The sequence below is a fragment of the Carassius gibelio genome, chromosome A21 (genome assembly GCF_023724105.1).
Source record: "Carassius gibelio isolate Cgi1373 ecotype wild population from Czech Republic chromosome A21, carGib1.2-hapl.c, whole genome shotgun sequence".
In the NCBI taxonomy this organism is placed as follows: Eukaryota; Metazoa; Chordata; class Actinopteri; order Cypriniformes; family Cyprinidae; genus Carassius; species Carassius gibelio.
Genome location: NC_068391.1, coordinates 8,545,906 through 8,571,045, shown reverse-complemented (window position 1 = coordinate 8,571,045; position 25,140 = coordinate 8,545,906). Strand labels below are relative to the sequence as shown.

Genomic DNA, 25,140 nt, shown 5'->3' with positions numbered 1-25,140 from the left:
CGAGCACAAGACAATAAAAATAAACTGACCGGGGATTTTAAATGAACAATGTTGAGTGGATCAAAACGCTCCTGGGTTACAGACACTCAATAAATAAACATCCAAGAATTGTCCAGCGCTTAGTTTTCACAAACAATGAGTTAATAGCGTAATTGTGCTTTTAATCAAATATCTTATAAAAACGCCTAAGGCTGCAACCAAAACACAACTGTGCAAATAAAAGTAAGCAAACATTATGAGGTACCAACATGACAGGTTTGGTGTGTATTTAGAGGGGTAATGTTATGTTCAAGCAAAGTTTGTTGCTGGTTTATTGGTTTTATGTTTTAAGCCCGCTACAGCAAAGTCAACAGATGACCAATAACTATGATGATAAATTATTAAATTGACAGCAGATAATTAAGAAATAATTATAATAATTAAATGTGCAAAATATTTTTAAACTTTAACACATGTCGTAGCAGTAAGAGATGTGGGCTAATATAATAATAATAATATAAATAATAATAATAATAATAATAATAATAATAATAATAATAATAATATAAAAATGCAATCCAATATTCTATCTGTAATTTTAAAATAATAACTAGTATTTGTTAAAATATCTTAACTATGTTGTAAAATCATAATGAAATGATCGCACGCAGCACACCAGGTTTAGTAAGCAAATATCGCGTCTGCTCTGTCTGTAATTGGTTGAAAACTCAGTCAGATTCCACCGCAGAATTATCGGATTGAAAATCAGGGAGGGGAGTTGAAAAAACTCAACGCAACCAACTCACAGCGATGCAGTGCTTAAGTTTCTAAACATCACAACGGATTTTCTTACACCTTTCAGCACGAAGTTTGCCACTCAAACAATCAAAGGACTTTAAACATTAAGTTTTCAGTTTTCCTTCAGGTAAGCTGTTTTTTTATATAGGCTATAATACATTTTCAATTAAACCCAATTATTTAAAAGTTTTCCATACATATCACTTATATTTAAAATAATATATTATTTAACAGTAATTTGGTGTATTAATTTAGCATAGAAAATGTCTCAAACCTAAATTTGACTGAAATTTTCAAAACATCAACACCAGATATTGTAGCCTGTAGTAACTGTGTAAAATTTCCATTTTATTTGGCTACTTCATTTTTAGACATGAAAGGAAAATAATATTATTACAAGAGTTTTGTTGTTGTTGTTATTTTTAATATGATAGGACTATCATACTTTTTTATTTTGTCATTTGTTGGAAAATGTTTAAGTTTTTCTTTTTATTCTATAAGCTTGTAATACCTGATAGACATGTTCAGTGTTATTTCGTAGGTCATAACAACTATGAAAATTAAAGTATCTGTAAACAAATCTATTTTACAGAATCATCATGCCACGATCGTTTCTGGTGAAAAGTAAAAAAACTCATAATGTGCACCGACCCATTGACATCAAGCAAAGTGAACAGAAACTCCCGGACCAAACACACAAAACAAGTAAGTGCCATTATTATATTTTAGTATCAGGCCTACTGAATTAATACTAAAGTGCTCGGTAGTTTATATTTTATTTTATTACTTGAGCTATTGTATTTTAAATAGCTTATAGCATTTAAAAATCAATTGAACTAGACCTCCAGATTCACCTGTCTGACATATGGTGTTCATGAGACGAATAATAAACAGTAATATATCATTAAAATGTTCTTGGTTTTGTATGTTTCACATTCGTTTACATAATTATGGATCTCTAATTCTCCTATTAGGGGTGAATAAATGATTTGTCTCCAGTGAGTGATGAGTGGATGTGGTGAGCACCTGTCAGATTGGTGTTTGCTGATGGTGCCTCAGCCTCAGGCTGACTGTTATTTGATTCTAGGGCTGTGTCTAAAACCTTGACAGCTGCTTACTTAAGACAGCATTTTGGGCTTTATGTGCTGTTTACTAAGGTAGCTCAATAGGTTGTATTCCATGGAAGTCCATAAGCTGTAGAGAAGTTAGGCTGGATGTTACGAATATGCAAACTAGTCCTATTCAAACAAGAGAGCAGTATTGTCACTGGATCAAAACTGTTCTTTATAGGGTTAATTTGGAGGAAATGTAATCGTGTAATTAAGTGTGAGGAACAATCTTAGATCTGTCTAATGCTGTCATAAGTTTTTGTGTACACATTTATTGCATAAATAGTCTTATTCAAATATAAATACTTTATCAGTTTCCCTTTAGAAAGGAGTTGCCTGAGTGAATAAAGTGGCTGTAAGAAATTATTTGGATAGTTAAGCGAAAGTTATTATTGCATCAAATGTCATTGCATTAAAAAACAAAAAATAAATAAAACAAAGTGGCATTTTATTTTTTTAACAGATAGCACAAGTTTCCATTTGAAACAAACTTGGTTTAATGTTTCATTTTTTTAATGTACTGATGTTCAGTGTTTACAATAAAATTTAGGGGGACACATTACATTCTTAAAGTTAAAGGTACTTCATGGAACCTTTACATTCCGTAAAATGTTCTTAAGGTTTTTAAAATGTTCTTCACACTTAAAAAAAGGTAAGACATTTTCTTTGAGGAACCAAAGATGCTTGTTTTTTGGAATTGTTGGAATTTTCTGAATGGAATTTTTTGGAACTTTAATTTCTAAAATTGTATGTTATTTTATTAAAATGAATTTTATTTTAATTGCCAATGTGCTGCAACATTGTACCACATGCATTTTTCAATCTTGTGATGTCATTTTTTCAGTCCCAGCACTGGTCCCTTTGGAACCAAAGGAAAGTAATTCCCCAGAGCAGCCTCTGATAGATTCGGTCATTCGGCCACCCCACAGAGACCCATATGACTTGATCAAGTGTGAGCGAGATCCCGACTGCCCAGTACCATCTCTACCTGAGCTGCCTGTCACAACCAGACGCCCGTTTTACTTACCGGGTGAGTGTCTGAGCACTGGCATCTTTTATTTTTTTTGTCAAGTATCATGTAAAATCTCCAGGGCAGATTTAGACACAATAACAATAATAATCATAATGTTTCCGCTCTGCCTCCAACAGAGCCTCATCTGGCAGAGTTCCCTCCCTACTACAAGAGCTCTTATACCTGGGATCATGTTCCTGCAACATATGACTTCAGGAAGATGGGCTTCTCTCCATCTCTCCTGCAGCACGCCAGCAGCCTGTACGGAGCGCATCTGAAGCAGAGATCTGAGTCTCCACAACCACTGGACTGTAGCACACACTACTCACCCACGTCGAACACCTACCACTGCATTACCTGTAATAAGGTTAAACATAGATTTAATTATCTATTTAAAACATAATTTTTAAATCATGTATTCATTTCTTATTTAAATTTTTTATTTTCAGATTCTTTTATTTAAAAAATATATATATTAAATATATATTATTTTGTTTACAAATAAATTATCCATTTGTTTATAATTTTATTTATAAATGAAAATATTTTTGAAATAAAATACAAAATGATACAATTTTATTTTTAAATGTAAATTATGAGAAAAATATATATTATATACTTTTATGTAAATAGTACTATAAATACAGTCTCAGCTTCAAATTATTAAATTTTTTTCATTCATGTGTGTGATTCTTACAATTAAAAAATGTTTTTTAAATGTTTTATAAATACAATAATTTATAAATAAAATATGAGAAAATTAGGTTTTGTAATTAATATATATATATATATATATATATATATATATATATATATATATATATATATGAATTCCATTGTTATTTTCTGTCCTCTTGTCCAGGTGTTTTCCACCCCTCATGGGCTAGAGGTTCACGTCAGACGTTCTCACAGTGGCACACGTCCCTTTGGATGCAGCATCTGCAGAAAGAGCTTTGGGCACGCTGTTAGCTTAGAGCAACACATGAACGTTCACTCTCAGGTACGAACAAACCATGCTGATCCAGTTAGCTGCTGCACTATCATACTGTATCATCATAATCCCATTAGCTGGCATTTGGATAACGCCTATCAAAGGAATTCATTTTGTTGTTGTTTTGTGTTTAAAGGAAAGAAGTTTTGAGTGCAAGATGTGCGGAAAGACCTTCAAACGCTCCTCTACACTGTCCACTCACCTGCTGATCCACTCGGACACACGACCGTACCCCTGCCAGTACTGCGGCAAGAGATTCCACCAGAAATCTGACATGAAGAAACACACTTACATCCACACAGGTGAGACGCCATGGTGTGTGACTGTGTGTTTGTTATACCTGGGTTAAAAAGAGATCTGTGGCGATGATAACGTGCACAAGCGGTGAATATTTAATAACAGTTGCCCCAAATCTCTTTCCATATTATTTGGAAATACATCTTATCTCATTCCATGTAAATCATTAAAACTGGATATGCCTAAGAGATGCTGAAGTTGGCTTTCTAGGGTGTGTTTCTATGAGTGGCACAGCTACAGATAAATAAAAAAAATAAGATTAAACAAATGTTGTCTTGATTTGCATAGCTGGTCTTCCTGCTTTCCTCGTGCCTCTTGGAAAGTTAGCTTTGCATATAGCAGACAGCCACTCCTGTGTCGGAAAACAGAACAAATCTGGGTGGCACGCAAATCCATGCTTCAAGCTGGCTTCAAAGCAAAGATTCTCCAGTGTTTTTATACCGATTAAAATGGCATTTTTTGAAATGTTATGTTATGTTTGTTAACAGGTGAGAAACCTCACAAATGCCAGGTGTGTGGCAAGGCCTTCAGCCAGAGCTCGAACCTGATCACACACAGCCGCAAACACACTGGATTCAAGCCGTTCGGCTGTGAGATCTGTTCCAAAGGCTTCCAGAGGAAGGTAGATCTCCGGAGACACCAAGAGAGCCAGCACAGCCTTAAATAACAGAGGTTGCACATGGCGTCTCCAAATAAAGACCACCTATGGCTGGAAAAAAGACTGTTGCTTCGGAGAAATGTGTTTCTCTAAGTAGACTCTTGTTAAAGGGATGTTTCACACAAAATGTTTTTAGTCTATCATCGTTTACTCACCCTCATATTGTTCCAAACTTATTTGTTATTGTTAAATTAAAACTTAAATAAAAATTTATGTTTGCAATTGGAATAAAATTATGAAACGCTTAAAACAAACTATATAAATACATAAATGATGTTAAAGATATATAGAAATACATAAAACTAATAAAAATGAAAAAAAAACATCATAAAATTGAAAGAAAAGCTAAAAAGGGCAACTTCAAAATATAAAAAACTACTATTTAATATGAAATATAATATAAGGTTTTGGGTTCTCAAATGACATTAAGTCATTTTAAAAATATCAGCTTTTGTGCTTCACAGAAGAACCAAAGTCATAGAGGTTTTGCTCAACTTGAGGTGAGTAAATGATTTTCATCAAGACCTTTTAATTGACTTCAAAATAGATTTCTTTATTCAAAACCAGTAATTCATTGAATATGACACACAAAAAGGCCAGCAAATGTCCTTTTTAACTATTAAATCAGGACCATGTTTCAGGAGCCCAAGCATTTTTTTATTTTTATATCTAAACGTATTGCTTTTTAAATGCAGTCAAAAGATTGTACTGTATGTTATTGTTTAGATCGAACTTTTTTTGTCTTCTGTTATTTATAGAAACTCTTGTCTCTGAATAAATACTCATGTTGGAAATGAGTGCTTGATTAATAATGCATAAAAGTAGATTTGTAAATCCAGTCTTGGGATGAAGAGAAGAGGGAGGGGTGCACATACTGTAAATGTGTAAAAAAAGAAATCAGTCCTGGACAAGTATAGTGAAAAACGAGAAGAGTCAGCAAACAAGGCTTTGCTGTGTTTGTCTTCTTGTGTCTCCGCCCTGACGAGGATCCGGATACACAGTTCCGTTGGTCTTGCAGATGGTTCTGCACACTGCCAGAGGCTGTGTGAAATCTCTGGTGTGACTGGAGATAAAGCTTCATTCAAATATGTACCTGGAACTCTACATGCAAATCTCCTGCCTGGCAGGTTTGTAAACTTCATGTCGTGGCTGAATGAATGGACATTGTAAAAGAAAGGCAATGCAACCAAATGAAGAAATGTATTCTTATGAACGCAATGATTCCTGTGATTAAACTTTGACCAACTGGGACTCCTTAGTCTTAGTTGTGCAAACATTTTGACTAAGAAAACTCAGAGATTTACTGACGTCTGCCTCTCAGGTCACTCCCATCAGTGGAGTTCAAGCTGCTTTGCCAAACAAATTCCTACCGACACAGCTTTGGGCACACCGCCCCTCTCACACAAAACAGACAGTTAGGAAAATCCAATCAGTCTACACTGTACTGTATCATAAACCACACATTACACACCTCACACATGGTTCTGCTTGGGTACTGCCTAATCACAAAACATGGTCAGGAAAGGTAAGCGCGGTTATTCAGCAAAGAGGAACTTGTTGAGAAAAACAAGCTGAAGAAAGTTGACCAGAAATCTCGTCACTTCCACTGCTGACCTGTTCCCCATCTGCGCCCTGCACACCTGTCATAAAAGTTCAGAACAGAAATCAGTGTCCACATCGGGGTGGAAACAGACAGCGCATCTCTTGTAACAGTTGGTAAACAAATCTGCGGTGCCCATGCAAATGATTATTTTTGTTACCTCATGAGGTCTGAGTCATACTGAGGACAGTTACCGTCGCATCCTGGAACGACACAATGAATCCAACAGCAAATCACAATCATGCTCACAATCGTGTCAGATTTGGATGAGAGACAAGAGGGTGAAGAGAGAAAGGGGAAATAGAGGGGCAAGCGCACACCTGAGTTCCACTTCCTCTTTTTCTGTTGCTCGTGTTGATTTTGCATGAGTTTGTAAATCAGAAAACTGTTTGTCCATCGTTCATGCAACAGTGCATTAACAGTAATTTCAGATTATGAAAATGCAACTGGTTTAAGTAGCTACTGCTCCAGTCTAATGCCTTGTGTACCTGCATACACTATTCATCAAAAGTGTGGAGACATGCCTATTTGTTCTTTCAATACTAGAGACTGTTATATTGTAGCCAAGGCTGAATTTATTTGACCCAAAAATACAGTAAATTCAGCAACACTGTGAAATATTATGACAATTTAAAACATTTTCTTTATTTCAATATACTTTTTAATGTAACTTATTTTCAGCAGCCATTGGGTTGACCTACTGTACTCCAGTCTTTAGTGTCACACGATCCTTTATTTTATTTTTATTTATTTTTTTAGATATTGTGGCATTTTGTTACATTTTAATTCCCAAGAATTATTTGGTGAGCTGAAAGTTTAAAAGAATGCCATTTATTTAAAAAATAAATATTTTTAAACAAAATGCCTTTACTTTCACCTTTTACAACTATTAACCAATCAGAATTCAGGAACAGAACTATCAGTTTTGAAAGAGTTTCTACAGTTAAAAATTTGTTCCCAACCAACTTATGCATTTCAAAAACATATTATTTAAATTTTTGGATTTTATTTTGTGAAGCACAAAATATATCTGTCTACAATTTTTTTTTTTTTTATGCATTCACGCATTAATCTTCACATCATTTTAAGGTCACAAGAAACAAATTCAAGTAAGCATGTCTAAAGTTTGATTGTAATCTTTTAATATATTCCAACGAATCAAAAACACTATATGGTAAATTCACTCAGCTTTGGCAGCCAGCTGCTTTATATTTGTAGAAACAGTTGATTCTGAATTTATTGTGAGGGAGAATAAAGAGACATGATATTTAGAAATAATAATTATAAAAAGTATAAAATAAATATAAAAAAATTAAGTGGATTTTCTGCTAATAGCAGTTAAAGTCTGCAAGCAAAAAGAGAAATTTGACCTTGTATACATCAGTCCACACAAATAAACACTGAACCAATGCATTAGCACAACATTACACCAATAACACACAAACACGCATATTTATGTCATGTGTATGAACAAAAAATTAGAAAAGGGTCAGAACATCTTTTAAGATTACAAAAGCAAAGAGGTAGAGCCAAAGGGAGAAAACAGGGAGGGATAAAGAAAACATATAGGAGAGAGATTTGCTTAACAAATGAGTAGATATGCAAAACTCTGACTGCGCTTGCCTGAGGCAAAGTAGCAGACGATATGAGCCAGAGCAGAGACCTTATCACAGAAAGGACCATCAAAAATGAAAATGATCACATTACAAAATAAAGACTTGAGCTTTCTAATAAACTGGCTGATTGTGCAGCAGAGCATGAAGACATTACAACAAACATACTGCTTTTGGGGTGTAACCTATTTTTTAGAAATGCATCTGTTTCCAAAAGCAAGCTCCTAAGCAGCACTAGAAAAGGTTTTTGAAGACTGTAAAAGCATAAAACATAAAACAAATATAGAAATCAAACTAGGCAGAGAAACCTGCTTACTTGAAAACATGTTTAGCTGAGTCTCTCGTCTTGATACAGAAGCAAAAATAATATATTATTTTAAGTCTTTATACAGCATATGAAAATCATGTGTTTAGGTTCGAGAATATATTTACAAGTGATTTTTATTTATTTATTTATTTATGCTTGCATATGCAGTCATGCACAAAAACACACAAAATGTTTTTCTTATGAGCCCTCAGTCCACATATTTAAAAGTGCAACTGGTGTGTCTCAAACAAAGGACCTGTCAGTGAGTTTTATGGGTTTGGAGATGAGGAGAAGACACAGATAGCCAGCTGTCATGTCACGCCTAGAGCAGAGCGATTATACAGTATTATCATCATTATACAATATACAATCATTATTTAAATCCACTCAGAGGATTATGCATTAGAAAACTAAATATATATGGAAATCAAATGAATGCTTTTATTGCATGTGTCCTGATGTTAGTATGTTCGGGTGCCTTGACTGCGTTTCATAACTCTTGATTTTTGATGATTCTGAGGGGATGGTACTTAAAAAAAAAAAAAATAAATAAATAAATAAATAAATAAATATATATATATATATATATATATATATATATATATATATATATATATATATATATATATATGTGTGTGTGTGTGTGTGTGTGTGTGTGTGTGTGTGTTCAACATTTGTGCCAAGGTCTTATAAATGAAATATTTATGTTGGTTTTGTATGATTTAGAATTTTTCTTAAAACCATTTCCAGTAAGCTTTAGTTAAATGACTCGAAATATGTCAAGTAAAATGTTTTAACCGATAATAATTTTTTAATCAATAATTTAATCTTAACCATTAATTAAAAAAAAATAATAATAAAGGAAAAAAAGTATTTTAATATTAATATTTAAAGCAATTAATATAAACATCTTTCTATGTTTGAATTGCATTTGAATCATTTCTTTCTGGATTAATTAATAGATATTTTTCGGACTATAAGTCGCACCTGAGTATAAGTCGCATCAGTCCAAAAATACGTCATGACGAGGAAAAAAACATATATAAGTCGCACTGGACTATAAGTCACATTTATTTAAAACCAAGAACCAAGAGAAAACATTACCATCTACAGCCACCAGAAGGCGATCTATGATGCTCTGTGTAGACTGCAGGAGCACTGAGCAGCATCTCTGGCAGTATAGAGCGCCCTCTCACGGCTGTAGACGGTAATGGTTTCTCTTGGTTCATTTCTCTCGGTTCATGTCAAATTAATTTTGCTAAATAAGTCGCACCTGACTATAAGTCGCAGGACCAGCCAAACTATGAAAAAAGTGCGACTTATAGTCTGGAAAATACGGTAATATGAAGAAAATAAACAACATCGTCCCATGAATCACTACATTTGCACATTAAAATCTGATTTTTAAACTCAGTGAGGTTACAAAAAGGCTCAATACTAAAGTTCCCTCACAAGATTAAAGGGACTAGATCGGTCTTACTGTAGATCCAGGAAACTTGCGTTGGGTCGCATGCAGCAATGGCAAACTAGTGCTACAGAGATACCAGACATGAAGGGTGGGTGGGTTTGAACTATGTTTGGTGACCAGCGAAGAGCAAAACTGATTCAGACACAACAAGGATCAACAAACCTGCCTGCAAGATGAGGCGACAGAAGAAGAAAACCACTTCTAATCACTGTTAGAAGTGAGCAAAAGAAAAAAAAGGACAGACATGGAAATAAAGTGGGAGAGAAGGAACAGAACAAGAGTTGGTGAAATCTGAAGGGAGCAGGCCTCTCGGAGCAGGCAGGGCCATGATGGGAGAAGGACAGTCTTATCTGACCACATCCACGCTGTAACGGTCAGAGCTTTCATGGCCTGCTGAGGGAGGAGTGACAGCCAGAGGAGAGCGATAGAACTGTACACATGAGTAATCAGAGACAAACAGACCAGACCATACTCTCCTCCTCACTCTATCCTATAACAGCTCTATGACAGAATGACAGTCTGCATTTTAACTCAATCCATCTCTCCAGTTCCTCAAAGCTCAGAGTCTCATATAATGAACAGGAAACAGAGCTTCTTATCATACTGCTGGAGGACTGTGTGGCCTATGCAAAAGCACAGAACCAGACAAACTGCACCAAAAATAAATCATCAACACTGAGGCCTTCTTTCCTGACGTCATGATGACATACTGATAAATACTTCCAAATAAGAAAGAACGCTCTCTGTAAAAAAAACACATTGTACCGAACCGAAACACATTAACTATAAAGAGCTACAGAAATGGGAAACTGACTATACAGTATAATTCAAATAATATTTTATAATTTCCTTGTTACATCAACATTCGTTTTCTTGCATTTGCAAAGGTATAGGGCTATTCAATAACTTTAGTGTTGTTTTTGAAAAGTCATGTGATCTGAAAAAGTGTTTTTCACTTTATCTATACCGGACAGTGTTCTATAAGACAACATCTAGCATGTAAACATTGATGAAAACGAGTTTATAGAGACTTTTTTTTAACGTAACTGAGGTAAACATCATGAAAAACGCTAAATACGAAAGAGAGGAAGAAGGGGGAGGAAAGGAAGAGCGAGTTTTACTGCATTGTTGTCGAAATGTTAGTGTTTCTCTATATTGTATGCAAAAAGCAGTTCGTCAAATGAGTAGAACAAACAATATCCAGATCACCTCTCTGACAGCACTCGTCTGCTATTAGCCGATTGTTAATAGAGCTTGTTTACCACAATGGAGCGAAGCTGTGCTGCCCCCATGTGGACACATAGGAACATTACATATGTGCAATACAGTCGAATGCGTTTCAAAGCATGTTCTTCCGTAAAAATGAATGCACACAAAAAAGTAAATTATTAAATCAAACTACTGTACTATCTATAATGTGTAAAAAAAAATTCTCACTGTGTGATACAATCTCAGTTCAAGAAAAAAAACCTTGAAACAGCAGGTATTCATATACAGGAGGTTTTATTCAACATTTTGTGTATAAACATAGGCCACAAATGCCTTCCAAACGTTTCAGTCTCCAGAATTCATTATCTATTAGAACAGTCCTATAACCAGAACATTAAAGTATTAGCAAGAATAAATAGTGACAAAAAACTTAAAAGAGGGAAAAAAGGAGAGCATCCAAAGCCTGTCCCGGTGTCATCCCAGCATGTCTTCATGTGTTTAAAGGCAAGGTTTCAACATAAATCATCATAACATTACAATGGACGACACAAATAGACCCTTGCGGTGCTTTCATGACCAATCATTTCAAAACTGTTGTACTTTGTGGATACAAATAAATCTGGTTATAATGTAAAATGCAAGACTTCAGAAGATGTGATTAATTTGCTTGTAGACGTTTCCTACTGTGTGATACAATCTCATTACATTTATAAGAAATTTAAATCACATTAGTCTTTAAACTATGTGCAGTGCAAAGTAACACCACTTCTCAAACATCATGCGCGGTATCACTCCCATTATGTCCAATATTCCTAACCCAGTAACATTCAACAATCAAAAAAAAAGCACATTAAATAAGCAATTCACTCAACGGGAATGCTTTGAATCACCTAATGCCTTCTGATAGCAGTAGATCACAGTTTGATGTCAAGAGCTTTATATTACAAAAAGCGGGATATCTCCAGAAGAAACCCACATGTGATGCTGAATTCAGTTCGGACAGGTGCAAGATACAGGAAATGTACATTTAGTGTCAACAATCAAGAAAGAGGACAGACAAGATGAAAAGTCTCAGACACACTTTTACTGCACACGTTAATGATAAAGTTAGATGGTGGTTTAACAGCGATTCCTTTTCAACTGCTGCATCACTTTTTGTATCTATGACAGTCTTCAAAATCCTTCTACAGTAGCCAGAATTTGGTATAACGTTACATCTCAAAACGCACAGACACTTATCAAACTTAAAAAAACAAAACATTAAAAACACTTTTAAATCAAAAAACATGCCTGCATGTTAAATAAAGTAACTAAAGCACCTTTAACTGAAATAAGCTTAAGAGCATTTTCATTTTTACTGATAAATGAACAGAATTGCTATAAAGACAAAATACCTGTACTGCATCCATTATTAACCCTTCCTTCATTAAACCATCTGACAGGATTCAAGAATAAGATTGTGCTATATACAGCGTTGTTGTTGTAACCTTAATGTCTTCCACTGAGACAGAGAGGCACTGCTGTATGCTTCTCAGTGAGACATAAACCACAGTGTGCTGTGAAGCTTGAGAGAGAGCAGATGTGAAAGACTAATGCAAGCTAAAAACCTCTCCGTTTGGTCACCTCTCAACAATAGATATATATGGCAGGGGAAACGCTAATGCTGTGTGCTATCCTCTGAGCATTTCAAATGGTGAAAAGATTCAAAAAGACAAGAGGATATGTAAGGAATCTACAGTACTTCGTAACACGGATAAGTTAGCGATAAACATAGACGTACTTTGGAAAGACACTGCTGTTGATATCTGTCCCCAAATAAATAATAATTATTCTATATTACATAAAAATAATAAAAAAAACAGAATAAAGAAAAACACATTGAATGTACTTCCCGCTCTCCCAAAATATGAGGGAGAAAAATCTTATGACTACGAAAGCATAATGAAACATGTAGAATTTGTTTTTAAACACACTCATGAATGCTTAAATATTGCTTCATAGAGAGGTATGGGCTAAAAAAATAAAAAATAAATCTCAAATTTGTTTGTTTCTCAATGTTATCTTAAATTAGAATCACATCAACACTGACAATAACTAAACCAAACACCATCTTCTACAAAGAAATCCTTTTAAAATGAAGTCATTTAAATGATCGACTAATAGGAACTATCCATTTGACTTTTTAAAGAGTCTGCAATAAGAACTACGTTGAAATGCCATGTAATTATCTATCATATAAAAGGATCCAAAATCTGGAATGGTTTGGAGCTGGATACTGAATTGTAGCAGCACAGAAAGAGCATCAGTGACCAGTGGGGACAGGTGAAATGAGGACAAACACAAAAAGCCAGAAGAGACCGATTTCACTGTCACCGGCTGATATGAATGACCAGACACAAGAGCGTGCTCAGGGATCTGAGGAGTCACTAAATCAAAAGCGAAGGTGCTGAACGGACACTGATGTTCAGAGGAAAACTGGCGGTTCACATGGAGTGTTCAGTAATATTTAAGGTGTGCTCGGAGTAAGTCGAGTTCTTCACCGTTTAAAAGGGTTGCGTTGCCCCTTAGTGGCGACAGCTAGAAAAAAAGCGCAAAAGGCAAAGCACTCCTGCTTTTGCTCAGGTGGAGTTGCACTTGTGCATTCCAGTGTCCGTTATACCCAGTGGGTGGACATGCTTGCTGACTCCCTCTCCCACTGGTGTAAGACTTACAATGGGAATAAGGATTCTTTTACACCTCTGTGGAAAACAGGATACTCTGTCTCTTACTGTCTGGCGTCGGGATGGTCTCCAGCTGAAGGAAATACAGCAAAACTTGCACCTACAGAACGAAAGAAGACAGAATTATCAAAATTTCAGGAGACGTGTAATGGATAAAACATTAGTGCATTACTGTAAATGTGTTTTCCATTGTTTTTACAAACCGAGACACATTTAAATGATTTTCAATGGTGCTTGACATCTTGTCCTTGCTTTTGGTCTATGCTGAAAATAGGTCTAAATGTGTACCTGTGACATGACTTCCAGTGACCAGCTGTCCCCCATCGTGATAGGCTGTGTGGGGTTAGTGGGGATTTTACTGTCCTTCTCAGAAGGTCGTAGCAGGGTTGGCCCAAACACGGTGGCCAGATTGTGAAGAGACATCTTGTTTACGCTCTCTTTTTCTGCAACCCTAGAAACAAAAAGAGAACGAACAGGAAGACAGGAAAGTGAGATGATCAGTATATGAATGCATCCAGTTTGCTATTACGAACTTAAAAAATGACATTTAATTACAATTAATTACATTTTTCCTCCCTTTTCTGTTATAAAAAAAAATCTATGTGTCCAGACAGGATGTTATACAGAAATTAGTTTTGTTAGAAAATGTATATATATATATATTTTTTTTTTGCATAACGGCAATGATAATTTGAGGGGAAGAATTTTTATTAAGCTTGATATTTCTTTAAAAAAATACAATATGGCCATGTTTCAGAAACGTTTCTATCAGCCAATCATATTCTTAACCCTTCCCCTAAATTCATACAGCTATGATTTCTTTGTATGAATGTTCCAAAAACAATGGGTTTTGATCCAGAAATACGTCTATCTTGTTGTTAAGCCTCTTAGAACACTGTCAAAAGTCATCAGCGTCTTGTCTACCTCTTGAGATGATCCAGCAGGAAGAGGAAGGTGACCAGGTTGGTCTCTGGGAGAGAAAGCAGGAGATTCAGCATACAGCTCTCCTTAGCTACGCTGTCTGAAAGAGCTGCAGAGAAACGAGGACATAATCAACATAGTTATACCTTCAAAAAGCGAAGTCTGCTCAATATTTAGCAATGTGTTTTCCAAGTAAAAACAACTGACGAACCAATGCCTCCTGCAAAGTTAGGGTAGAGCTCGTCGGTGAACAAGGGCTCAGGAAGCTCCCTGAAGTACAGCTTCAGCGTTCCGGCAATGGCGTTCACATCCATCTCACTCATCATTACTGACACGTCTTTATTATCTGTTACAGAGAGAGAGATCAGCAACTAAACTGCCTGACTGGATCTGTCTGTCATTACTCAATGTAAAAAAACACAGGTCTGATTGACACTCACTGGTGTCAAAGGCAGTCTTGAGTGCCTGAATGTCAGTGGCCACTCCTGAGACACGGTAGATGCCCACTTCCTCCATTCCTCTTCTCTCGATCTCCTCTAGACACTGTCTGACGATGTAGGGCACTTTAGAGCGTTCCCGTCTGAGACAAGAAATAATACCAGTATCACAAGACCAGCTATTTGATTTAAATGATGATGAGACCCAAACAAGGACTACTTTTTTTTTTACTTCCATTCAGTAAAAATTGGATAAACAAAAAGTAACATTTGTAATTTTAAACATATGATCTTAATTCCACAATTACTATTTGTGTTCACATACATTAAAATTATTACATAAATATTACATTATCAAATATATTACCGTTAAATACATAACGCTACCATTATGCTCACCTAGGTTACATTTATTTATTTAATTTATTTAATATGTTTTAAAATGTTATGTATTCCTGAGATGGCACAGATAAATTTCCAGCAGCCATTACTCCAGTCTTCAGTGCAACATGTTCCTCCAGAAATAATTCTGATATGCTGATTTGGTGCTCAAGAAACATTTCTTATTATGATCAATGTTAAAAATATGGAGCCCCTCACATGACATGCAAGAAAAAATAAATGAATTGTGCACACGATTTACTAATTCGTTCCCTCGATTTACTATTGCGTTCCCTCGATTTGCTAAATCGTGCGCACGATTTAGCAAATCGAGGGAATGAATTAGTAAATAGTGCACACAATTTATAAATCGAGTGAGCGCAATAGTAAATCGAGGGAATGCAATAGTAATCGTGTGCACGTTTTAGTACATTGAGGGATCGAATTAGTAAATAGTGCACAAGATTTAGCCTACCATTTGTTTCCTGCATGTCATGTGCGGGGCTCCGTATAAAAAAGCAGTTGTGCAGCTTAACATTTTTGTGGAAACCATAAAAAAAAATTTTAGGCTACTTTGATGAATTTACTGCATCTTTCCTGATTAAAAGTATTAATTCTTAAAAACAAAACAAGAGTGTATATGCAGATGAGATTTGAAAAGTATGGTTTGAATTTGTTTAACTGTATCTGTCCCTCAAATAAAGCTATCACAGTTTCAGAAAAGTTGGTTTTGGTGCTTTTCAAAATTGACAGTCTGTGTTCACTGTACATTTTCATTGTATGGAAAAGAACAGCTTGGAAATTAAGCAGAGTAATTCCTTTTCATTTACATTAATCAGTGGTAGGTGCTGCCAGGGTAGAGACCTCTGATGCACATGTTAGGGTCTGAGCATCTGTATTGGTGTTGTCATGTCGTCTTTATAGCATTAATTGGTTCTGCCCTTAAACCCATTAGGAAGCTCATTATAGACAATCCTCATTACTGTCAATCAAATCTGAACACAAACACTGCACAATTCTATTTTCATAGAATTCTATACTATTTACTATATTCTATACTCTATATATTGTACTGTATATTCTATACTGTTTATTCAAATTTTCTTTGACACAATGAATCCCTAAAAAAAGCAGCATCAAAATGTGTGCTTTAAACTCCCTTTTTATAAAACAAAACAAAAAAACATTTTCTAGTCTATGTCTATCTTCATTTAAACTGTGTGCTGACTCACTTTGTCACTGTGGAGATATTTACTCCAAAGACACCCATGGGCTTCCGTGAAGTCATTCTCTTCAGGCTGAACTCACGGCTGGTGAACTTCATGGATATCTTCACCTCAATCTTCAGAAAAAGGTGTACAATTATTAATTAAGAGTGATGGATGGTAGGATTACAGCAGAGGAACAGATGTGAATGCTTTTACCCCATTCATAGGTATGACTGTTCTCTGCCAGTCTTTACCCTGGAGCATCGGTGGATCCAACTGGATAAAAAAACAAACAAACAAGACGAATAAATATAAAATACAATGAGATTTCCAACACAGACATTTGTCTTTGCTGAGATCCAGAGGGCTTTTGGATTGACCACACATCTTCATCCGTTACAAACATTTTTCATACTGCCACTTCTCCTTATACAGCAGTTTTGCACATCACCAGCCAATTTCTGACCCCTCTAAGCAAACGTGGGGCCATCTGGAGTGGGCCAAGTTCAGCGTGTTCCTTTCCCTCATCCTGGCCTAATCTCCATATGGTCTCGTGTAAGGCCTGATCCTGCTCTGCTATCTAATCTCACCATCTCAGTCAATACAACCTGTATGTCAACAGGGCAGAGAGAGAGAAAGAGTGAGAACTGGGGCTTTGGCCACGCACCAGTGCCAGCTTAGGGCATTAGAGCTCCACTGGCATAGGAAAACCCACCCACACACAAAAATGCAATATTAATTAACCTTTATTACTATTACCATATATGTTTTATATGATACATCTCTGTGTGAAGGAGAATACTGACATGAGTGGCAAAAATTATAAATAAAAGTTATAATATATACAAATTATATATATATATATATATATATAAATAATAATTATTTTTTTAATAAATATTTTGAAGTATTGCATGTCACACTGCAAGACACTGCCGTCATAACTTTAACCATTTACCCATACACGACAAGTGACAAGTGACTTAAACCGTTTACTTTCAACATGAACAAATTCATTCCATTTTATCCCTCACTTTACCTTTCTTCTGTGCAAGACATTTTGTACAAGGCCCCATAACCTTGTTCCTTTGCCTGCCGGGGCAGTTTGCGTGGAGATATCTACCCCCACACCCTTCACCAGCCCCCCATCACAGTCCTCAATGGGTGGACAGCAGCTCCTGCTCTCCTCATCAAGTACTATCCACTCTTCACTCATCTCCACCGTATCTACGACTGAGCAGAGATCTTCAGCTGGAATTGGAAATCCCTTCAAATGTAGTGTGATCTGTATCTTGTAGATCCTTAAAGGTTATAAAAAGTTCTAAAAAGATCCATGGCTGATCCCGAAGTCTTCCATTCAAATAATATACGTAAAGGGTCTTCAATATCAGATGAAGTGTTTACAGTAAGTACTGTTGCTCTTTTAAGAAGAATAAATCCTTGGTCCGGAGCAAGCGTTGAGCTACAGTGATCCAGTTACTCTGTACACTGCAAATGCTGATATTAATGATTCATCCAGGTTCTCTGAGAATCCCCAAATCTACTGCTGTTCACTTAATTATCTTATTTCCTTTTGTAAGTGTGCGTAACTTTCTATTTCCACACCTCCAGCTCGTAATAGATGATCCCTTGACTTACCTCAGGCTGCGTAAGCTGCCCTGCCCCAACCCAAACACAGCTACTAATGTCCAGTGCACCAATCAGAGCATCTCTTAAGTTTATTCTGCTGCCATCATTTACAAAAATAAAAATTAAATTAAATTAAATTTTGCTAACTAAAATAGCTAACAATTTAAAACAAAATATCTTTTTTCATGATGAAAAAAATGTATATAAAAATTTATATAATTTATATAAGAATTTATATAAAATTCTGAATTTTATACATTCTATTCATTAAACATGAAAAAATTACTTTATGCAGTGATACACTAGATGGCAAAAAAACAAGTCTGCTTTCCGGACTTTAGAGGGATCATAGCACAGCCCCCTAATCCCTTCCCCCTTTCCCCCACAATACACCAACCAACGCTTTGAAACCAAAAGCAACCAGACCTAGACTTTACAAGCAGTCATTTGTAAGGGAAGATAATTTTGTGCTGTTTGTGTGACCCCACAAAACTCTCTAGGGAGGGGACTGATAGGTCAGCTGATCTGACGTTGTTTGGAGTGTGACATTTTTAGACAGGTCACATAAATAATAGATGATTTGATGCCTAAAAAGCCAGGGCAGAGTGAATAACACCCTACCTATTAAAAAGCAGATTAAATGTCTGGGATATAAAGGCCAGTCCCCATCTGTGACTGAGTCTCTCATAGGAGCAGATATACCTTTGACCGGAGTGTGGGCCCAGATGGAGAATGACACTTAGCTCACAACCGTTCACATGAGCCAAGCAAATTTATGCTCACAAGTCAAATAAACTGTAAACCAGTAGGGATTTGTAAAAAGGGCTTATAAGTGGGTTGTGTGAATCATTAATAAGTCTTGTATAAATAGTTTAGTCAATACCACAAGGCAAGATTGTGACATTTCATCGATTTATAGATGCTAATTAAAATGAAAATTGGACTAGTTGGGTTGACTCGTCGACCATTCTCATATCATTATACTCCATTTTTGGTTGAAAATGTATATAGCAAGAGCCTGGGTGGTACCAACTAGTGTTGTTAAACTAAAACTAAAATGATTAAAAATAGTTTTCACTAATTGCAATGTGCTGAAATAAAATAAAAATACCAAATGAAAGACTTAAAATGAAAATTAAAAATGTTGCCTTAGCAATAAACTGAAATAGAAATTGAAGTGCTATAATTTCTTAAATTAAATTTAAATAAATCTAAATAGAAATATAAGAAAAATAAATGGTGACAAAAAGCACATCTAATGAATAAAACCTAAACTAAACTAAATATATATATATATATATATATATATATATATATATATATATATATATATATATATATATATATATAAACTATTTCAGAATATTAACAGTAATACTAAAATAAAACTTCCAAATTTGTTACAATGTTTTTGATCATACCGCGATTTGGCCTTTGCCCATAATTCTGTCCGTACTCTCTCCATCCTCCTTGTTCATCTTAGCTTTGTTGTAGCTTTTCTCGTAACACAGTAGACGTAATGTTTGGGAGCCCTCCAACTCAATCTCAAACTCCTGTGGCAGAAACAATACAGAAGAACTACATTACCCAGAACATATAAAACAAATACACATAACAAACATATACATAGCAGCTACACTGAGCACATCTTTTTGGGATAATAATTTATTTTATTAATAAATTAAAAAAATATATAAAAACAACATTATTATATAAAAAAGTAATAATAATTAAAAACTTCTGAATTTGCTTCACAAAACACTCAAAGGGCACTTTTGACTAGACTTAACACCTGCCAAGCCTCATTTGCTCGTTTTTCCCCCCTCAATACTTTGAGAATTGTAATTGCACTTAATTAAAATGTAATATAATTTGTCTTGAAGGCCTCCATATTCCACATGGCCTCGCTTCTGCTGCTCTTAATTAAGAATGAATGCCTCAAGAGTATTTCAGCAGGCAGGTCTTTCGGTATTGATGGTGTATAGACAGGGACGGGCACATGGGATTACCTCATTCCACTTGGGTTCTGTGGTGTATCTGTACACTCTTGTTTTGGCTTTATTCACGAAGATGCCGAAGGAGTCCACCTCTAATGTGCAATACAGATCTAAAGAAAGGGAAAAGGTAAGATACTGGCTCTTTACATTGTGTTAGGACAAGTAAATGTGTACATGAACTCTGAATAGAGCACAGATAGGAAGAAGGAAAGAGACACTTACTTAAGCTCTGTTTAAGTCCAGAGGCAGAATGGACAATTACATTCAAGAATCCGTACAGTCCAGCAGATTCATCCTCTACAGGCGGAGAAAAAAGTAGAGAAAACTGTTCAAAACATGATTAGAATAAAAAAAAAAAAAAAAAAATTTCAATACAATACAATCATTATCATCATTATAAAAATATTATTAAATTCAAATAATATTCTCTGCAATTTCATTAGTTTGTTAATACATGACATTATTGAAAAGAAAAGATTGTTTTAAGAGAAATATTATCTATTTTATTTTGATTTAACCCTTTTTTTGTTCACTAAAGAAACATACACAAGAAATCTTGAAAAACTTTTATAAGATTGTAAACTGTTTTGATTTCATCTTATCTGGTAGACCTGTGCAACTTTCTTACCCTCTTTATTGACAGTGAGGGGTAATTGATGGACCGTCTGGAGTTTGAGACAGGAGTTGGTGAGCATCTGAAGTTCCATCGATGTCAGGTTGAAGGTCTTAAAGCCTGGAAAATGAGCAAGTGTTCAGTTGGAAAAAAAACACTATCACCTGTTCTATTGCTGATTTCAGTGACAATGCTACTCACATTTCTTTTGCTGTTCTCGGATCACTTCCTTCCACTCGGCACGCTCGTAGTCCGATGAGATCAGAAAAATGTAGCTCTGAAATGCATAACGGACATGGACTGTGAGCATGATCAGGAATGTTGAAAAGGAGTGTGAGGAGGAAAATCTGATAGGACAGAAAGGCTGTGAATCACTGGCTCTTACCTTTCCATTGCGGTTGTGTACTCTGAGGGGCATGTAAGGAGAGTTCAGCAGCAGTAGCGATTCCTGTTCCGACAGCTTCTTTTTCAGCCTCTCCATAACCTTTGAACCTTTGATGGTCCTCTGTTGAGGCAACAAGCAAAAAGTAATCTAGAGAGCTGTCTCGTGAACTTCTGAATGCATCTAGTTCAGAAGGTTTTGAGACACAGCTTTTTACAGTCAAATATACACTATTTCAGAAGTTTTACATTCTAAAATTTGGGGTTGGTGAATTTTTTATGTATTTAAAAGAAGTCTCATGCTCACCAAGGCTGAATTTGTTTGATCAAAAACTGTAAAAACAGTAATGCTGTGTAATATTATTACAGTTTAAAATAGCTGTTTTATTTTGTCCCTGGACCACAAAACCAGTCATAAGGGTCAATTTCTCAAATTTGAGATTTAAACATCATGTGAAAGCTGAATAAGCGCTCCATTAATGTATGGTTTGTTATGACAGAACAATATTTGGCTGAGATACAACAATTACTGGAATCTGAGGGTGCAAAAAAATAAAAAATACTGAAAAATCATCTTTAAAGTTGTCTAAATTAAGTTCTTAGCAGTGCATAATACTATCAAAAATTAAGTTTTTATATATATATTTATATATATTTTTGACTAAATATCCTCATGGAACATGATCTTCACTTAATATACTAACGATTTTTGGCATAGAAAAATCATACATTTTGAGCCATTCAATGCTTTTTAGGCTATTGCTACAAATAAATCCCAGCAACTTAAAACTATTATATTTATTTCAATATATTTTATTCCTGCAATGGCAAAACTGAATTTTCAGCAAAGCTGAATTGTCACATGATCCTTCAGTAATCATTATAATATGATTATGATTTTGGTACTCAATAAACATTTCTTCTTATTATTAATGCTAAAAAAAGCTTTTTTGAAAACTTAATATTTTTGTACATATGAATATAAGACTATAAATACATGAATACATACAATGGGGTCTATTTTTTCACACTTTTTCTAGTTTTACAAAAATTATTACAAATGATATAATCAGTACGATAATTTGAGTGAAAAGATTCCTAAAATATCCTGTACCCTCTCTCTCGGGATCTCACTCCTCAGGGACGAGATTTTGATCTTAATGGCATCCAGCTCCTCATCAGGGGCTTGTGGGATAGGCAGGGGCTCAGACTCATCTGCTGTTTGGAAAGTGAGGTCCGAGAGAGGAATGTACCACTTGGAGTCATACTGCTGGCTCTTACTGCAGATAGACAGCACAAGGGGGGAAATGGGGTGATGGGGTAAATAATTGAATATCAAGGCAAAAATACATCCTGAAATCTGATTATGGAGTACTGATGCTGGTGCATACTGGGCACACAGGTCTGAAGAGCCAGAATGTTAGGCTCAGGTTGTCAAAATAATACAAGTGTATCTGACTCAACTATACCTATATGGTAAATGAGAGTAGAACTGGTCCATTTTTAACAATGGAAAGAGTGTATGATGACAGGGCAGACGGAATTATGGAAAGATAGAAATGAAAGGAGAAGATTGTTCCTACCCTCCAATCTGTTTCTTCAGTTTGGCACAGAGCAGGAGGTCAGTAAAGAGAAAAACATGGCGTAGTTTCCGAGACCCTTCAACGAGCTCCACCATGAAGCCATCCTTCAGCAGCTGACGGTTCTGTCATACACAAAAACAACGTAGGCAATTTTCAGTTCAGACATAGCTTTAAAAACATTATATAAAAAATTATATATATATGTATATATATATATATATATATATACACACACACACACACGCACATATATATACATACAAACACACATAAACAAGTGTAATGCTGTAATACTGCCAAATAGAAAAATGTTGACATGTTGGTGAGAACTGCCACTAGGGGGTGGTCCAACTCTATTTTTCTAACTCTCAAAAAAAGAGCAGTGAGCTGGTGTTGATGAGTCTTTGTGTTTATGAAATGAGAAAATTGAATGGACATTTTGAAACAGGTAACTCCTGTCCACAGATTATATGGTAAGTGATAGTCCCATGAGCCTAAGCAGTGGTTAATGTGTGAAAACACACACATATGAGCATAACACAGCCTCCGGCCACATGTCACGCATCAGTGCTCCCACAGCAACACGTCACCTCTGCAGTGGGGAAACAAAAGATGATATCACAAGCATCTCATCGTGAGACGCTCTAACCCGGCTCCACTCACCTCCACATTCAAAGACCACTCATTTTTGATGCAACAACATCGCAGCCATTGACTCACCCAAAAAAGAATAATTGGACGCCTGAGTGAATTTCACAGCACTGTGTGTGTGATGTGCTGTCTGTAGCTGGGGACACAGAATAGATGTAAGTCAACGGATACTCATTCCAAAAATCCCAGCGTGCCAGCCATGTTGTGCATCATTGCTTTTCCAGAACAAAGTGTAATGGCTTGATTTCAGCTTATGGCACTGCCAAAAATGAGATTCTTATTCCACATGGCTCCATTTTCTGCATACAGAAGTGTAGTGGGAGAGAAAAGAGCCTCTCTCCATATCTCTACCAACAGGAAGAGCAATTACATTGTTTAGTCAATGCAAACAGTTCAATCAGCGGTTAACAGTGCCCATTTCTCCTCAGCTCAGTAATTAATGTGTGGGGTCTTCAGTAAGTAGATGGTTACGGTCTTAAAATAGGACAGATGAATCCAGCAGTGAATGAAGAGACTCCACTCAAAAGGCTCAAAAGATCAGACTCAGCAATACTGAAATGGGATCCTTGTAAACACAATGTTCCCAAATGCTCCCACACCACCAAGATTATATTGGTTCAGTTTCAAAGGGGAACCATGCAGGAAGTGAATACAACTTCTAGAGCTTATCTAAAACTTGCTTGCTGAACTCTTCTAAAGAGAAAAGAGGAAAAAGTAGGGAAGGCGACATGTACATGAAACAACAGTGTTTGGTGACATCACTGTGAGTGAAGGAACCTTCGCAGATCTCACTTTGTCACAAGCTATTATTCAATTTAGGCATCACAACTTTACAATGTATAGTATGAAAAATATTACATTTTAAAGCATTATTGAATGCTTTGGGTTTTAAAAAATTTGCTTTTAGCGAGCCTTAGTAATCTAAATGCAAAAAGAAAAAAAAAATTATAGTATTTATGGTGAAAATATATATATATATATATATATATTTTTATAAAATATAGAATCGTGGTAAAAAGTAATTGTTGATGTTTATCATTTCATTATTGTTGTTAATTTGATGTTCATGTGTATTATTTTATTTTATTTGCAAAGGGGTAGTGCAAAAATATTATCTTAACTTCAGACTAAAACATATAGTGCACAAAAGATCTTTGTATCTCTAAAAGGCCAGGGAACTGCTCACTTTACTTAATAAGTGGTTCACTCCCTTATACATTCTATTCAACAAACAACAATACAATAAAAACATATAACCAACAGAAGACACTAAACGCTGTTTCATTTCAAAAAGCACTACCGTATATATCAGCAATGACATGACTGACATTTCCAGAACAGGCACAGACACATATATCCAAAAACAAACATGCTTGGTTTCTTAGTTCAATTTCTTCCGCAAACAGTTGTACTCTACTGTACACTGTTCACAAATCTATACCAGTATCTTACTAGTCTACAGCAAACATGATGTGCTTTTTCCTCTCTGTAAAAGAGGACACGCTCAAATGAGCTGTCTCAGCACATCAGATGACATTTTCCAACAGTTTGCCTCCAGTAAAAACATGACAATAGCAA

General features: G+C 35.5%; 2 protein-coding genes across 2 annotated transcripts in view; one reads left to right on the top strand and one right to left on the bottom strand.

Moving 5' to 3' along the window:
* Positions 1-760: 760 nt before the first annotated feature.
* Positions 761-6,299, top strand: LOC127942042 (zinc finger protein Gfi-1b). Its single transcript, XM_052537568.1, has 7 exons — positions 761-904; positions 1,370-1,482; positions 2,731-2,916; positions 3,036-3,265; positions 3,761-3,898; positions 4,026-4,191; positions 4,675-6,299. Exons 2-7 carry the CDS (start codon positions 1,377-1,379, stop codon positions 4,851-4,853), a joined length of 1,005 nt encoding a protein of 334 aa, XP_052393528.1. The 5' UTR covers positions 761-904; positions 1,370-1,376; the 3' UTR covers positions 4,854-6,299.
* A 5,019-nt stretch (positions 6,300-11,318) lies between these two features.
* Positions 11,319-25,140, bottom strand: part of LOC127942344 (breakpoint cluster region protein-like) — a 60,121-nt gene continuing 46,299 nt past the window's right edge. The window contains exons 9-23 of the mRNA XM_052538031.1: positions 22,912-23,033; positions 22,443-22,608; positions 21,333-21,452; positions 21,149-21,224; positions 20,963-21,067; positions 20,557-20,631; positions 20,347-20,444; positions 19,759-19,890; positions 16,925-16,984; positions 16,733-16,842; positions 15,123-15,262; positions 14,894-15,028; positions 14,686-14,791; positions 14,050-14,212; positions 11,319-13,861 (exon numbers count right to left, since the gene is read on the bottom strand). Coding sequence (XP_052393991.1) covers positions 13,772-13,861; positions 14,050-14,212; positions 14,686-14,791; positions 14,894-15,028; positions 15,123-15,262; positions 16,733-16,842; positions 16,925-16,984; positions 19,759-19,890; positions 20,347-20,444; positions 20,557-20,631; positions 20,963-21,067; positions 21,149-21,224; positions 21,333-21,452; positions 22,443-22,608; positions 22,912-23,033 — 1,698 coding nt within the window. The 3' untranslated portion in view covers positions 11,319-13,771. The remainder of the gene's footprint in view (positions 13,862-14,049; positions 14,213-14,685; positions 14,792-14,893; positions 15,029-15,122; positions 15,263-16,732; positions 16,843-16,924; positions 16,985-19,758; positions 19,891-20,346; positions 20,445-20,556; positions 20,632-20,962; positions 21,068-21,148; positions 21,225-21,332; positions 21,453-22,442; positions 22,609-22,911; positions 23,034-25,140) is intronic.

Coding starts and splice junctions, on each gene's coding strand:
- LOC127942042 (XM_052537568.1), top strand. CDS start 1,377: ATGCCACGATCGTTTCTGGTGAAAAGTAAAAAAACTCATAATGTGCAC. Junction 1,483..2,730: donor GGACCAAACACACAAAACAA/GTAAGTGCCATT, acceptor TCATTTTTTCAG/TCCCAGCACTGGTCCCTTTG. Junction 3,266..3,760: donor ACTGCATTACCTGTAATAAG/GTTAAACATAGA, acceptor CCTCTTGTCCAG/GTGTTTTCCACCCCTCATGG.